General features: G+C 47.7%; 1 protein-coding gene across 6 annotated transcripts in view; it reads left to right on the forward strand.

Annotated features, from left to right (window-relative positions):
- SLC4A5 (solute carrier family 4 member 5) overlaps positions 1-15,596 on the forward strand; it is a 118,090-nt gene that overhangs the window by 33,155 nt on the left and 69,339 nt on the right. For all 6 annotated transcript variants that reach the window (XM_074940365.1, XM_074940366.1, XM_074940368.1 and 3 more), the window contains exons 6-7: positions 11,222-11,382; positions 12,483-12,638. In XM_074940365.1, the coding sequence (XP_074796466.1) occupies positions 11,222-11,382; positions 12,483-12,638 (317 nt within the window). The remainder of the gene's footprint in view (positions 1-11,221; positions 11,383-12,482; positions 12,639-15,596) is intronic.

Here is a 15,596-nt window from a genome sequence, read left to right on the forward strand (position 1 = left end):
GGAGATATCGTTGATGATCGAGTAGATGGCTTTTTTCCCCCCAGAGTTAGTACTCAGCTGGTTGTCCCCTGCCTGGGGATCCCGGATAGGGTCCCAAAATATCCCACCATTGTTCCCACTCGTTCAGCTCCATGAGTGTCAATATTGATGAGCGCCTTAGGGCAGATGGCTCCAGGAAGTCTCTCGCATTTTAAGCACCATTTCCTCTAAGCCAGCTCAGAGCAGGTATAGATGACACAATGGTAAGCCTTGTATACGTTAGCACTCCCAATGATGGCAAATTGTAAGGGATGGGGGGGGAAATCGGAGTGTAGACAAGGCAATATGCAAACTATTGTCATGTTGCTGTGCGCTGTTGAGCAGGTATCACGTTCCACCCCAGAGGGGGTTGCATTTCTGTGCTGGATGAAGCGGTTCTGCTATGTGCATAGTTAGTAAAGCACTGTGGGAGCCTGCGTGATTAAAGTAGCTATAGAAATGCAGTGAGTTGTTATAATCTCAAGTAAGATGATGCAAAAGAAAATTCACAAATTGCTTGCGACCATAGTGAAGTTACACATGGTGCTTTCACAGGAGATACCCAGTGGGTTCATGCCAGTGCTGATGCTGAGACCGAACACACTGATTAAATCTGTTAACCATCCTCAAATTGCACCAGGGTGATTTGGTTTTGACCTTGATTAGGAAACAGCAAGTATGGGCCAGTTCATTGTTTGACCATGCAAAGTGGCACAAATCCTGAAAGAGGGGCAGTGTAAAACATGGTGGCTAGAAACATAGCTGTTTCTTGGAGCCCACTCCAGAGTTGAAAAACCCCAGCTGCATGTGGAATGGAGAAATATGATGGTTGGAAAGAACCTACTGTATGTATTCTTGGGTAAAGGGCAATATGTGTATACATTAGTATTTCACTAACACATAGAGGTCCCAGTCCGGGATAGAGCTCCATTGTGCTAGGCGTTGCATAGACCCAGAACAAAAAAGATGGAACCTGCTCCCAAAGAACTTACATTCTAAAGGTAAGAGACAATGTGTAGATACAATTTATAGATGTAGGAAGTGCAAGGTATTCATGCCAACCCTTGCCATTTTATCTTGAGTCTTGCAATATTCGGTGCGTTTCTTAAAGCCCCAGCACCTGGAGGCATGTGATTAAGTGAGAATTTCAACTATCTTTTTAAGTAAGTTTCTAGCCCTTGAGCTGGCAAGGGGCCTAATGTGGGTTGCTCCAATTGAAGACAAGTTGAAGGAGGCTTGGTTATGTTGGTATGGGCATATCTTGCAGAGATCAGAGAGCTCTTGTAGTGATTGTGGATGGAAGATGAAAAAGAGGGAGACCAAAGACTAGGTATATGGACCAAATATCAGCAGCTCTCAGAGGGACCAATCTTCATGACAGCCTCGTGTATGAGCATGAGTTTTGGAACAAAGTTATAAAAGTCGCTGACTTCAAATAGGGAGGTGGCAAGAAAGAAGTTTCTAGCCCTCATGGTTGTGGAGAAAAATAGCACACACTCCAGGCTCCACCACCAGACAGCAAATAAAAAGAGCCCAGTATTTATTAACGTATTACCCTGAGTCTGGGCAAGGCTGCAGTTACAAATAGAGCTGGGTGAATTTTTTTATTTATTTTTTTTAATAGTTAGTTCACCCCCCCCCCCCCCCAGTTTATCATTCCAGCAAGAAAAACAAAAAGATGGTCATTTCAGGCTGACCTAAAAGGAACATTTTTTTTTGGATTTTTCATTTTGACAACCAAACTGGAAAATCAGTTTTTTGCCCAGCTCTACTTCTGAGCAGTGCGATAAGCAGCAGCCGTAGCACGTGCTAGGCAGGCAGCTTCGGTTTCATTTCTCCAGCCTCTGCCTCTGTGCTTGGATCGTGAGTGGATTTAAGAAATGAAGTCATTACTATTCCTGGTATCCTGTGAAATAAGAGTTCAGTAGAATGAAATGGCATGAGCATCGCGTGGAATTGGCATTGCATAATGTTGTATGGAACTGGCATGGAGCTGGCAAAGAAAATTGGTGCAAAATGCTACCAGATCAGAGTGGTGGCATTTGACACCCTTTGTTTACAGCTTTTGGAAACGATTCCACCACGTTTCAAGACCATGGAAAAATCAAGCCCAGTCTGTCTAATATTTCTGCATTCTCACTTTCCGTGGGCATCCAAAGAGTTAACATGCCCTGCTGTTCCAGATCTTAAAAAAAAGAAAAGAAAAAACCCCCAAACTTTTAATAAAAGTATTAGAGGAACCACAAATAGTGTTCGTTTTATGGAATTATGAGCTTAACCAAGTAAAAAAATTTCAAATCCATGTGGAATTTTCTCTTCCTAGCGTAAGTTTTGTAAGCATTATTAGTTTTTTTTGTTTTGTTTTTTTTCCCAAGTGAGCTTCGTTCTTTGAAAAAGGAGTCACTATTGCACCAGGGATTTAGATGGCTTTTTGAGCTCAGCTGAGCCCTTTCTCTGTTGTAACACAAAGGGATTTGTGTGTGTTCATGCCATTCTGAATGGGATCGATGGGGTGAGGTCAGGCAGTTAATAAGATAGATTTTTATTAATTCCGTCTCACCCACGTGCACCAGGGGCATCCCACTTGTGCCGCATAATGACCTTGTCTAATGTGCACTTAGGGCCAGCGCCAGGGGACATGCTTGCTCTCTGACACCCAGGGAGTTACGTGTGCAGCTACTGGGACAATGAGATGGGCACACACTGTCCTACTGACCCCATTTTTTCTGTACCAACTAGCGTGGTGCCTCTCATGCATTGGCGTGCCATGCAGAGGTGGGTGGTCCAGAACCCCGGGGTTCAAATCCATGCTCTGCCCCAGACAGCCCATGTGACCTTGGGACTTAGGAGCCTAACCCCTATTGATTTAAATGGGAGTTAGGTGCCTAAACACCTTTAAGGATCAGGGCCTCTGTGCCGTAATTTGCCATCTGTAAAATGAAGATAATAGCATTTCCCTGCTTCCCAGGGATGTGGTGAGGATAAATATATTAAAGACTGTGACATTCGCAGGTACTATGATATTGGGGACTCCATGATCTCCATCTACCTAAGATAGATAAAGGTTACTGGGTAATGGTCAGATCTACCCACCACCCTGAAAAAGTTCACCTTGCAGAAACCTGGTGGCTGGTAAAACCGATAGTTCCTTGCCATGATCACAGGGTTTTTTTGCCTGCAAAGACTTACTGGATTCAAGGTGCAGAAGGAAATCACAGTTAGTTTGGTGGTTCTGAGTGTTAAAGTTCTTGAACCACTGGGCAAGTGATTGTGTTCCCAGTTCTGGACAGGGAGTGGGGTCTAGTGGTTAGAGGAGGGGGGTCTGGGAATTGACTCCTGGTTTCTATTCCCAACTCCAGGAAGGGAGTGTTCTCTAGTGGTTGGGGGAGAGACTGGGAGTCAAGACAGAGGATCTTGCCACTGACTTGCTGTGTGACCCTTAGGCAAGACGCTCCATTTGCCTGTGCCTCAGCATCTGTAAGCTCAAGTAGGATTAGATAACGTATTTTACCTCTGTTTGGCGCCGTGTCCAGTTCTGCTGTCCACAATTCAAGAAGGATGTTGACAAACTGGAGAGGGTTCAGAGAAGAGCCACAAGAATGAATAAAGGTTTCGAAAACCTGCCTTATAGTGATAACCTCAATAAATTGAGCTTCTTGAGTCTGAGGGATGAGTTGATCACAGTTTATGGGCTTGCCTCCCCGGTGCCTTAGTCCGTACTACAGGGGTGTAGATTCTAAAGCACACCAGCGTGTTGCACGCTAACTGGTGATGTGGACTCGGCTGGCATGCACGAAAAGTTCCCTAATGCATGGTAACGTAGTACTGTTTGAAACATGGGTCAGCACACAACATGCTAGTGCCCCTCTATTGCGGACAATGGCACCATTAGACAAGCCCTATAAGTACCTACATGAGGAACAAATATTTGGCAGTGGGCTCTTCAATCTAGCGGACAAAGATATAACATCATCCAATGGTTGGAAGCTGAAGCTAGACAAACTTAGAAAATACGGTCTAAAATTTCAATAGTGAGGGTAATTAAGCATTGGAACAATTTACCAAGAGTTGTGGATTTTCCATCAGAGGCCATTTTTAAATCAAGATTAGATGTTTTTCTAAAAGCTCTGGTCTACAAATTATTTTGGGGAACTTCCATGGTGTGAGTTAGGCAGGAAGTCAGACTAGATGATCACAATGGTCTGTTCTGGTCTTGGAATCTATTAATGTAGGTCATCGTCCCTATCTTAAAAGGTGAAGCTTGTTTCATTAATGTTTAGAAAGCTGTATGAAATCTTTGGATGAAAGGTACTTAGAAGCACAAAGTGTTTTCATCACTATTAGGCTGATTCTGCAATGACTAAGTCCATCAACTTCCTTTATCTTCGGTGAGAACTGGTGTCACTTAGAACATGGCCCAGCCTGGCAGGATCCAGCCCTGTCCCATCAGCGAGGATCCAAAGAAACTGCATGTGTGTGAGGCATTAGACATTGTTGAGCCTGTTTTGGACGACTGATTTAGTTAACTTTTAGTCTGTTTTTGGAAGCAAGCGATTTCCCAAAGCATCTAAGTGAGCTGGCACACAAGTCCCCCTGACTTTCAATGAGACTTGTTCTCCTAACTCACTTGAATAATTTGGAAAATCCCTCCCTAGGGTGGTATTTCATTTTTCCCTTGGTCTTCCTGTCTGCACACTAAATTGGCTCTATATGGGTATGTCTACACTGCACACTAAGCCAGGACTCTAATTCAGGTTTGAGCCCAAGCTCCCATCCCCACCTCCTCCCTGCTTCCATCCACACACAGATCAGTCTGACTCAAGTCATCAGGCACTCAGGCCCTAGAATCTTACTAAGGGGGGGTGGGTCAGAGCCCAAGTCCCACTGTGACTTGGATCCAATCCCTGTCACTGTGCAGTGTGGACACAAGTCAAGCCGCAGACCCAAGTCAGAAGGTCTGTGTCGTGCAGTATGGATGTGTTAGCATGACTGTGAGACCCGGATCCAGCAATTGTAAACCCATGCTTACAATGCAGTGTGGATGCCCCATCATGGGCAGTGTAGACATATCCTAAGTGTTTGGGTTGTTGGCAGAAGCATGATCGCATGGAGCTACGACCCCAGGGCTGGTAGGTGTCTGCTGAGTGTGAGACACCTTTGGAGACTGGGCATATGTAATCTACATCCTAAACATTCGTTTTCTTGCCAGCCTGAATTAAAACACCAGCATTCTACAGGTTAATGTTTCTAATAGATGATGATATTTTTGGTCACTGCTAAGGGAGCCATTTAACTATTTTCCCCAAAGGGTTTTATTCCTTTCTATGATGAACCCTTATTCTGTGGGGCTGGGTGTGTGCCAGAATTTAATGCTCTCCGAGATGCAGGTTACAGAAGGAGTTTGATGGATCTCTGTCCAGACCCTTGAGGCGGCAGGTGTGTTTAACTGGCCTAAAAGTCATCAGCACAATTGACACTAATCAGCCCTCTCGCCGGGAGCCTCAGTAGTGAGGCCGAGGAGTGAATGGGCTGTGGAGACTGGACTCCCTGTCACCCAATCAGAGCGGGTTCAGGTGCATTAGCAAGAGAGTGTGGGGACAAGGTTAGTGCTACTGGCTGGGCTGTACCCGCTCTGGAGATAGAGGGCTTCAGTCTCCAGGGGCAGCCCAGGACTTCACACGAGCCTTTCCACTGCAGGTTTAAAAGCTGCCGAATTGCAGGCTCTGTGTTTCCTCTCTCCTTGGGTCAGGAATTCACAGCCTCTTTAGCTGCGGGGAGCCAGCTCCTTCGCTGCGTGAGCACTACCTGCAAATAAAACCTTGGCAAGCCTAAACAGGAAACTTCATCTTCAGAGCCAAGCAGCCGTCAAGACAGTGTGGGCTTGGCTCCGGGAGTCTAACATGGGGAGAAAGCTGACTGCGCAAAAAGGCCAAGGATGAGGCATTGCATGCTAGATTGCCACGCCTGGGATAACGATGCTTGTAAATTACACTTGCTGTGGTGACCGTGTCTAGTCTGTTTAAGGTTGCCAACTTTCTAATCTCAGAAAACCGAACGCTCTAGCCCCACCCCTCCCTGAGGCCCCGCCCCTCGCTCACTACATTCCTCCTCCCTTGGTGGCTCACTCTCCCCCACCCTCACTCCCTTTCACTGGGCTGGGGGAAGGGGTTGGGGTGTGGGAGGAGGTGAGGTCTCTAACGGGGGGTGTGGGCTCTGGGGTGGGGCTAAGGCTGAGGGGTTCAGGGTGCGGGAGGGGGCTCCAGGCTGGGGCAGGTAGTTGGGGTGCGGAAGGGGGTGAGGGCTATGGCTGGGGGTGTGGGCTCTGGGGTGGGGCTGGGGATGAGGGGTTTGAGGTGGAGGGAGCTCCAGGTTGGGGGATGGGGCCAAGAGATTCGGAATGTGGGAGGGGGCTGCGGGTTGAGGCAGGGGTTTGAGGTGTGGTGGGGGGGGGGGGTGAGGGCTCTGGTTTGGGGTACGGGCTCTGGGGTGGGGCCAGGGATGAGGGATGCAGGAGGGGTCTCCAGGTTTAGAGGGCAGGGGCTTGGGGCTCAGGGTTGGGGCACGGGCTTACCTTGGGTGGCTCCCGGTCAGCAGCGCAGCGAGGCTAAAGCAGGCTCCCTGCCTGTCCTGACACTGCGCTGTGCCCCGGAAGCGGCCAGCAGGTCCAGCTCCTAGGCAGGAGCGGGGGGGGGCAGGAGGCTCCGTGCCCTGCTCTCGCCCGCAGGCACACCCCCCACCAGCTCCCCTTGGCTGTTCCCGGGCAATGGGAGTGTGGAAGCGGTGCTAAAGGGGTGGGGCAGCATGCGGAGCCCTGTGGGCGCCCCTCCCACCTAGGAGCTGGACTTGCTGGTCGCTTCTGGGCTGCAGCGTGGTGCTAGGACCGGTAGGGACTAGCCTGCCTTAGCCCCGCAGCACCTCCGACCGGACTACTAACAGCCTGGTCAGCAGTGCTGACTGGAGCCCCCAGGGTCCCTTTTTGACCGGCATTCTGGTCGAAAACTGGACACCTGGTCACACTAAGTCTGTTCAGATTATAAACTGTTTGGGGCAGGGACTACCTTCAGGGTGTGTTTGTACAGTACCTAGCGCAATGGGCCCCTAACCTCACTTGGGGCCTCTAGGTGCAACTCTGTCACACAAATGATAAAACATAATAGGCCAAAGGTAGCAGGAACTCATGCTTCAGTGCAGGGGTCAGGAAGGAATTTTTCTCATAGAAGATTAGGGTTGGAAGAGACCTCAGGAGGTTATCGAGTCCAGCCCCCTGCTCAAAGCAGGACCAACCCCAACTAAATCATCCCAGCCAGGGCTTTGTCAAGCTGGGCCTTAAAAACCTCTAAGGATGGGGTGGTGGAATCTCACTCATCTCCGTGAGTACTGCAGCTTGTAAAGGGGCATTAGGGGGTGTCTTCTTCCTTTGAAGCAGTAGTGAGCAGATCATCATCTGGTGTAAATTCTCACAGAACCATAGGCAGGATACTGGACTGTGTGTTTGGGAGGGGGTGGGGGGTGAAGGGGCAAGCCTTTTACCTTTGTGATCTGAAGTTGAAATCCTGCCTCTGCTCACAAGCGACAATAAGTTTGAGCTGCTTGCGCTATCATGTGGCTGCGAGGGGAGGGGACAGTGGGGGAGGGGCCGGGGGCTAGCCTCCCTGGCCAGAAGCTCAAGGGCCGGGCAGGACAGTCCCGCGGTCCGGATGTGGTCTGCGGGCCGTAGTTTGCCCACCTCTGCTATAGTGTGAAAGACACAGGACAGTGATACGTTGTAAATAGTACAGGAGAGCTAAAGCTGACCTATGGTGAGGGTTTATTAACGAATATCTGTAAAGAGTTTTGAGATCAGTGGGTGAAAGGAGCTACCTTATGGTAGGAAGAAAAATGTAACAAACCAGGACTTTTTCCTTCCTGAATAATGAATCTCACATTGATGCTCTTTAAAATATTCCTTGAATTTCTCCTAAATAGAGCTCTGCAGTATCTCCTGACTCGGTTCCAGTATAGCGCCCTCCCAGCTTTATGTATTTATTTAAAATACTATTCACTGATTGCCTTTCTCTAGTTTTAACAAGCACCATTTTGTGTTCATGTATCATTTTTCATTCAAAGATCTCCAAGTGCCTTCCAAAGGTGAGTAGCTATTATGTTGCTCTCTGACAGGAGGGGAACCTGAGGCACCAGAGAGTTTAAGGGCCAGTTTTTTTTTCTTTTTAGGGTTGCTTCAGATTGCTCAGCCCGACTTGAGCCTGATTATCAGAGGTGTTACACTCCCACAGCTCTCACGGTCTTGGGTGCGCAGCACTTCCTAATGCAGGCCCTTTTGTGTGTCAGGTTTGGCACAGAAAACTGAGGCCTCCAGAGGCCATCATGGCTTGCCCAGATCACACATTAAGTCCATGTTCGAGCTGAGTCCATGTGCTCTAACCACTACATTACACTGTCTCCTTCTCCTGCTGCATTAATGGCCTTTTGTTTGTCAATCAGCCTTCACAGTCCATCATACGACAATAGTAGTACAGGACAATAGCCACCATATTTCTTCAAACACTTCATGCAAAATCTGGGTGAGGTAACAGTAGCCTGTTGCCTTGCCCTGAATCAGACTTACAGCACCCAGAATCTGTTTCCTTTCTTTGCCGCTAAATGGGCGAATGCTGTTTTACTCTGTTAACCAGGAGGGATCCTGGGTGTCGTCCCCCTCAACCTCCCGGCTTCAAGAGCAATGAATCCCAGAATCCTAAATGAGCAGCAAAGCTGCAGCGGGAAAGAATATCTAAATAGTTCTCCCACTGGGAAAAAAGCATTGAAGTGTGTCAATCTGCCTCCCCTCTGTAGTTTGGATCTCTAATCCAGGTAAATGCCAATCTAAAGGGGAGGAGGAACCACCAGGTATGTATGTCCCTGACCATAGCCTGGGTAATCCACAGTTGTTTGCAGTATTTGCAGGCAGAATTAGCATATACTCTGTTGCTAATTTTTTTTTTTTTTTTAAAAAAAGCCCCTGTTGTCCTCTGTTCTTTCCCTCTGTCCCCACTGCAGTGACATGAGCCAAAATCCAAGTTGTACCAGTTAAAAGCTGCCAGGTTAAGCCCTAGACTGACTAATCCATGAGAATTCGTGGAGTTGGGTCTCTGCAAACCTGATTTAAAGGAACAGCAGCTTTATTTCCAAAATAAATACAGGCGCGTTGCCGAGAATTACTTGTGCTTAATTGGAGCACGAGTCGTATTCTCAGGGAGCCTGCAGAAATCTGCTCTCATTCATTTATTTGTGTTCCTCTTCATGGTGAATGTTAAGAAGCTGATGCAGAACATTAACAGCAGAAGAGTTTTGTTTTTGTTTTTTAAAAGGGAGAAAGCGTTGTCTAGTGATTGGAGCAGGAAGTCCGGACTCTGGGGTTCCTTTCTCAGGTCTGGTAGAAGAGCATGTTCTAATAGTTGGAGAAGCGTCTGGAAGTCAAGACTCCTGTGGTCTGTTCCCAGATCTCGGAAGGGATTGTGGGTCTAGAGGTTGGAGCAGTGGATGGGAAGGGACAGCTCCTAAGTTCTTTTCTGCCACTGACTGTGACGTCAGGTTAGCTCAGCATCCCAGTTTAGTCACTGAAAAATGGTCTAATCGCCCCAATAGAGTTAATTAACAAATGTCTCAAAACCTTGAATGGCGGAGGTGTGTTATAAATGCTACATAACCGGGCATGAAACTGCTTAGTCAGCATGCTGCATCCTCTCATTTGCCATTTCACATTTTCCTGATGCTGAAATCCTTCACACACATAACGCAGCCAAAATGTAATTAACCCATCCCTGAAATGAATAGAGCAGGTCAAGATTTTGGGAACTCTGATCACTGTCAAGCTGATTAAATGAATTTTCCAGTGACAGATGTACCAGGAGCTTTTTTGCCCCCAATGCAGCATCACCTCCCTAACGCACTCCACCCAAAGGAAAACCGTTGGCTGGGAAAGAGGGGCAATGAGTTAGACCTCAGAACACTGCCATTCAGGTTCTGGTACCTGCAAAACCAACAAGACTTGGTCCTCCAGGGGCTAGAAGAGGAATGGGAGGAGTTATTAGCCAATCAGGACCCACCAGGCGATATAAGAAGGCTTGCTTGCTTCTTTGTAGGGGGCAGTGCTGGATGAAGCTGGGAGAGGAGGGGAGCTCCCCAAGCCCTAACCCAGAACTCCAGGCCCTCAGAACCTAACCATCTAACTGTACCTTCAGCTGAAGGGGTCCAATAAACTAGTGGTTTTGTCTTGAAGTTTAAGGGCTCAGGTGACCAATTTTGGGGGTTGAACTTTAATTGTTAAAGGATGAGCAAAATGCTCATCAGACACCTTGCTCCAGGCATGCTGGGACACCGTCCTTTTAGTATTTGTTAGCTGTATGCATAAGCACATTATTATTTCATAGATGCACATGGCACTTCACCAATAAAATGGTTTCCCTGCCTTGAAGACTTTACAATCAATTTTTTTTCATAGCGACATAAGTATTATGTTGAGAGAGAAAGAGGAGGGGGGAGGGCCTGATCCCAGCAGTGATTTACCAACCCAGCAGGTTCTGTTCCTCTTTCAGATGATGTGACTTTAGGCAAATAACTTAACCTTTCTGCCTCCACTTCCTCATCTGTAATATGCAGACATACATTACAGAGATGGTCCGAGGGTGAATTAGTGAAAGCTCGTAAAGCACTTGGCAGATGGAAAGTGCTATCTATGTTCATGTGAAGCATTACCTCCCTTTAATAAAAAAGATCATTTAAAACCATGTATGAATTGGACTCATGAAAGGAGTGCTTCATATAACATAGTGCTAATACTGCTGGTAAAGCTCTTGTAAGATTCCTCTAGCTATGAAGCTTTGCCAATGCACCACCACCCTGACCTAGGACTCTTCTAGATATCCCAGCCCTGAATCATGCTCTGCCAATGCTCTCAGTCCTCAGCTGTTCCAGTCCTGGGCTCCTCCAGGCACCTCCGCTCTTACTCATCCAGATTATTGCTGATAAATATATCTAACTGTAAAATGCACAGAGGCTGTACAGCAGCTGCCCTGTGATAGATCTATTCTGTTCTAGTTCTTACATTGTACCCATCACCTTGGTACTTGATCACCTGATTGGTGCACATTTTGGACAGATGTGCAATTTACAGCCGTGCATTTGTACCCTGTACCGATCACACCTGTGGCTTTTGTTGTTTCAGGTGGATAAAGTTTGAAGAAAAGGTGGAAGAAGGAGGGGAGAGATGGAGCAAACCTCATGTGTCAACGTTATCTTTGCACAGCCTGTTTGAACTACGCACGTGTCTACAGACAGGGACGGTGCTACTAGACTTAGACGGCTACTCCTTACCACAGATCATCGGTATTAGCCTCTCAATACAAACAGCGGTGGGGTTTTCTTGAGGTGGTTTCATTGGTGGTGAAAGGGAGGGTTGATGGCACGTCAAATGGTGCACAATGTAACTGACCATATCGAGCCTGATTCTCCACTTGTGTGGTCATTGACGTGCGTAAATAGTAAGATAGTGTAATGTAAATAATAAGACGATGTGGGCAAGTGGCTACAGTGATGGACAATAAATTTATTCTGTGTGAGAGGATGTTAGACCACTAGGGTAGGCTTGGGGAGCGTGGAGTTCAGATACCACGCGGGTGTAAATGATGACAGAAGGTACAGGGCAAACAGGGATTGGGCACTACACCTTTAAGAAAAGGAAAGTAATATGGCCCTGGTTCAACACTCCATTCCACAGGCAAAACCCCAGGGGAAGCAAGGATATTAACTGGGATTTTTTTCTGAGTAAAGAATGAGCGTGAACTTGTCTATTATGATCTGAACCCACCATATAGCCTCTACAGACCATGTAGAGTTTGTATGATGAGACTTCCTACGATGGCATGGAGCCAGTCTGTGACTGCTAGCAGCAAATATCTCCAGGAGCCGGAGATGGGATGCTACATGGGGAGGGGTCTGAGTTACTGCAGAGAATTCCTTCCCAGGTGTCTGGCTGGTGGGTCTCGCCAACATGTCTAACTGATTGTCATATTTGGGGTCAGGAAGGAATTTTCCCCTGCATCAGATTGACAGACTCTGGGGGGGGGGGATTCGCCTTCCTCTGGAGCATGGGTCACTTGCAGGTTTAAACTAGTGTAAATGGAGGATTCTCTGTAATTTGACATCTTCAAATTATGATTTGAGGATGTCAGTCACTCAGCCAGAGGTGAGGGGGTCTGTTACAGGAGTGGGTGGGTCAGGTTCTGTGGCCTGCGATGTGCAGGAGGTCAGACTAGATGATCATGATGGTCCCTCATGACCTTAAAGTCTGAGTTTTTGGCATATGATGCAGTTTTAGGGTTTGCAAGGAGGGGCTTTTTTTTTTTTTTTTTTTTTTTTTTTGCAACAGAACTTGCCATGCTGCAGCCCAGCGAGTCACGCGTGCGCTTCCAATGTCCTTCTTTCAGATGATGTTATTGAAAAGCAGATAGAGGATGGTCTGCTCAAGCCGGAGCTGAGAGAGAAAATCAGTTACGTGCTCCTGAGGAAACATCGCCACCAGACCAAGAAGCCGATCCACCGATCCTTGGCAGACATTGGCAAATCGGTCTCATCCACCACAAGTGAGTTCACAAGATTCAGTTCACACATGGCTGTATCCCAAGGTCCTTATTCCTTTTTGTTTGGTTTTTGGTTTTTGGTTTTTTTTTGTTTCGTTGCAGTCTAGGGGCCTGAGTAAGGACTGAAGGTAAAATGCACCACCACCCCGGCCCCCAGAGGGCACCATTCCAGCTCTGTGGCTCAAATCCAATCCAGTCTGCTCTGGCTGTATAAATACCTATGGGCTTCACTGGGACATAAGCAGTGTGTAGGGCCAAGCTATTCCTCTACACTTCCCCTTGAACACAGACTTCGGGGTTTCATCCAGTATGTTCTACAGCAGTGGCTCTCAAAGCTGGTCCTCCATTTGTTCAGGGAAAGCCCCTGGCGGGCCGGGCCGGTTTGTTTACCTGCCGTGTCCACAGGTTTCGGCCGATCACGGCTCCCACTGGCCACGGTTCGCCACTCCAAGCCAATGGGGGCTGCGGGAAGTGGTGCAGGCCGAGGGACGTGTGGACCGGCTTTGAGAACCACTGGTCCACAGTTCTTATGCCGTATGTGAAACGTGTAGATAAAAACAAAGATGCTGGTTCTTAGATTCGTAGAGCTTAAGGCCGGAAGGGATGGTGAGAGCGCAGCAGGGACCAATGGATGGAACCCACAGGAGCCCAGAAGGTGGCACAGGGAATTGGTAAATGAATGTCGAGTCTACGTCACTCGGTGACTGGCCCCTTTCGGAAGGAGCCGTGCCCAGTGCCACCTGTGAGCGATTACCTGCTGCTCATTTGGACAAATTGGAGAGAGTCCAGCGGAGAGCAACAAAAATGATTAGGGGGCTGGGGCATGACTTACGAGGAGAGGCTGAGGGAACTGAGGTTATTTAGTCTGCAGAAGAGAAGAGTGGGGGGGGGGATTTGATAGCAGCTTTCAATTACCTGAAGGGAGGTTCCAAAGAGGATGGAGCTCGACTGTTCAAAATGGTGGCAGATGACAGAACAAGAAGCAATGGTCTTAAGTTGCAGTGGGAGAGATATTAGGAAACACTGTTTCACTAGGAGGGTGGTGAAGCACTGGAATGGGTTCCCTAGGGAGGTGGTGGAATCTCCATCCTTTGAGGTGTTTAAGGCCCAGCTTGACAAAGCCCTGGCTGGGATGATTTAGTTGGTGCTGGTCCTGCTTTGAGCAGGGGTTTGGACTAGATGACCTCCTGAGGTCTCTTCCAAACCTAACTTTCTATGATTCAGGCTTAAGGGAAGGCAACTGGGCCTCATAAAGAGGGAAACAGGGAGAAGAATCTGGGGGCAGAGTGAAGCTGCAGAGACTTGGGCTACATCTACACGCCACAGTTGTTAGCCACATGGCTGTGTCGCCCCAGCCATGCCGCTAAAAGTCACGCAGTGTAACTGCTGTTTGTCGGCAAAAAACTTCTACCCCCAACAAGCGGCGTTTGCGTTGTCGGCAGGAGGGCGTTCCTGCTAACAACACGCTGTTCACACTGGCACTCGTCGCAGCAAAACTTTTGTCTTACACTGCGGGGGGGGGGGTGTTAACACCTCTGAAAGACAAAAGTGTTGTCGTTAAATTGATAGGGTAGACATAGCCTTAGAGGGCTCTCCAGAGAGCAGAAAGCAGGGATCCTCTCCTGGGAAAAGGGGAGAGGACCCAGGGCTGAGTCAAGACACCAGAGGACAAAGGGTCTAGGCAGCAAAGCCTGCAAGTGACTCGGGAGAGGAGGCCCCTTTCCTGGGAAAAGGGGAGAAGCCCCAGGATTGAATGTTCTTTTGAATTGTATGTACATAAATTTACAGACGGCAGGGGAATGTTTAAAAGATTCAGGCCTGGTGGAATTTATTTAAGGAGCCTCGAGGAGAGTAAACTGAGGCAGGGCCTCTGCACAGCCTCGCTTGGCCAGAAGAGGGTGCTACAGGGCAGGCCCAACCTTTTACAGCCGATTCAAATCCTTCCAAGGTGGTTAGTGAGTAGTATTTTTTGTTTATCTGACATTGGTTTGTGTGAAGCAAGCTGGTGGTCTCTGTAGAGTTCCCCATAACAGGAGTATCACCCCATGGAGCTCTAAATGGCACCTTTGGTGGCAGTTCCAGCAGAGAGGCCAAAAGCTGGATGGAGCGCTGAAAACTGATCTCAATGTGAGGGCGAATGCATCCTGGCAGGGGGCTGTGCTGAAAGCTTGCTCTGACATGGTACGCCACTGGGTTGCTTGCTCTACAGAACGAACCCAGTCTGTTTTGTGATTTCCTGTTTTTAGCCCTTTTAAAGGGGGATTTCTCTGTTTCCAGTCTAGGATATTAACTTGGGTTCAAATGGGAGGCACTTTGGAATCTTGACTGTAATGACCTTAAGTTGTCCACTCTCTAGACTAACCTAAAGGGCAAACTTAAGGTTTTGCTTCTGCACATCAGATGTAATCTCCGATAGCCTGCTGTCCCGGCATGCATACTTCCATTGACTTCAGCGAGGCATCCATGCCTCTAGGGAGAGCAGTGTAGCAGAACTGAGATTCACCCAACAGCTCAGAGCAGAACTTTGCTCATAATTTAGTGATTTCTAGCCTTGGTGGTTTTGGCTGTGGTTATTACTCCTCATCGATGTTTACACTATGGGTCTTTTTCCGTTTAGGAGGAATAAGTCTTTGGAATGACTATTCGCAACATATAGGAAAATACAGGGGCAGATTGTTTACCCACAAAGGAAGTTTTGCCGTTCACTTCAGTGGGTGCTGCGTTGGGCCCATTATTAAATTGCAGGGAAGATTGTTATTGCTGCTGTTCTAGATGCTATTCTTCTTGTTGCCTCAAGCCTACATCAGTCATAAGCAGAGCTGGTCAAAACATTTTTTGACAGAACAGTTTTCCATTGAAAAATGCCATTTAATCTAAATGTTGCATGGGAACGCATCAATTTCAACAACATTTTCAATGGGAAAAACTAAAAATGCTTTATTTTGACAATATCAAAAACAT

The sequence above is a fragment of the Natator depressus genome, chromosome 26 (assembly GCF_965152275.1).
Source record: "Natator depressus isolate rNatDep1 chromosome 26, rNatDep2.hap1, whole genome shotgun sequence".
Taxonomy (NCBI): domain Eukaryota; kingdom Metazoa; phylum Chordata; order Testudines; family Cheloniidae; genus Natator; species Natator depressus.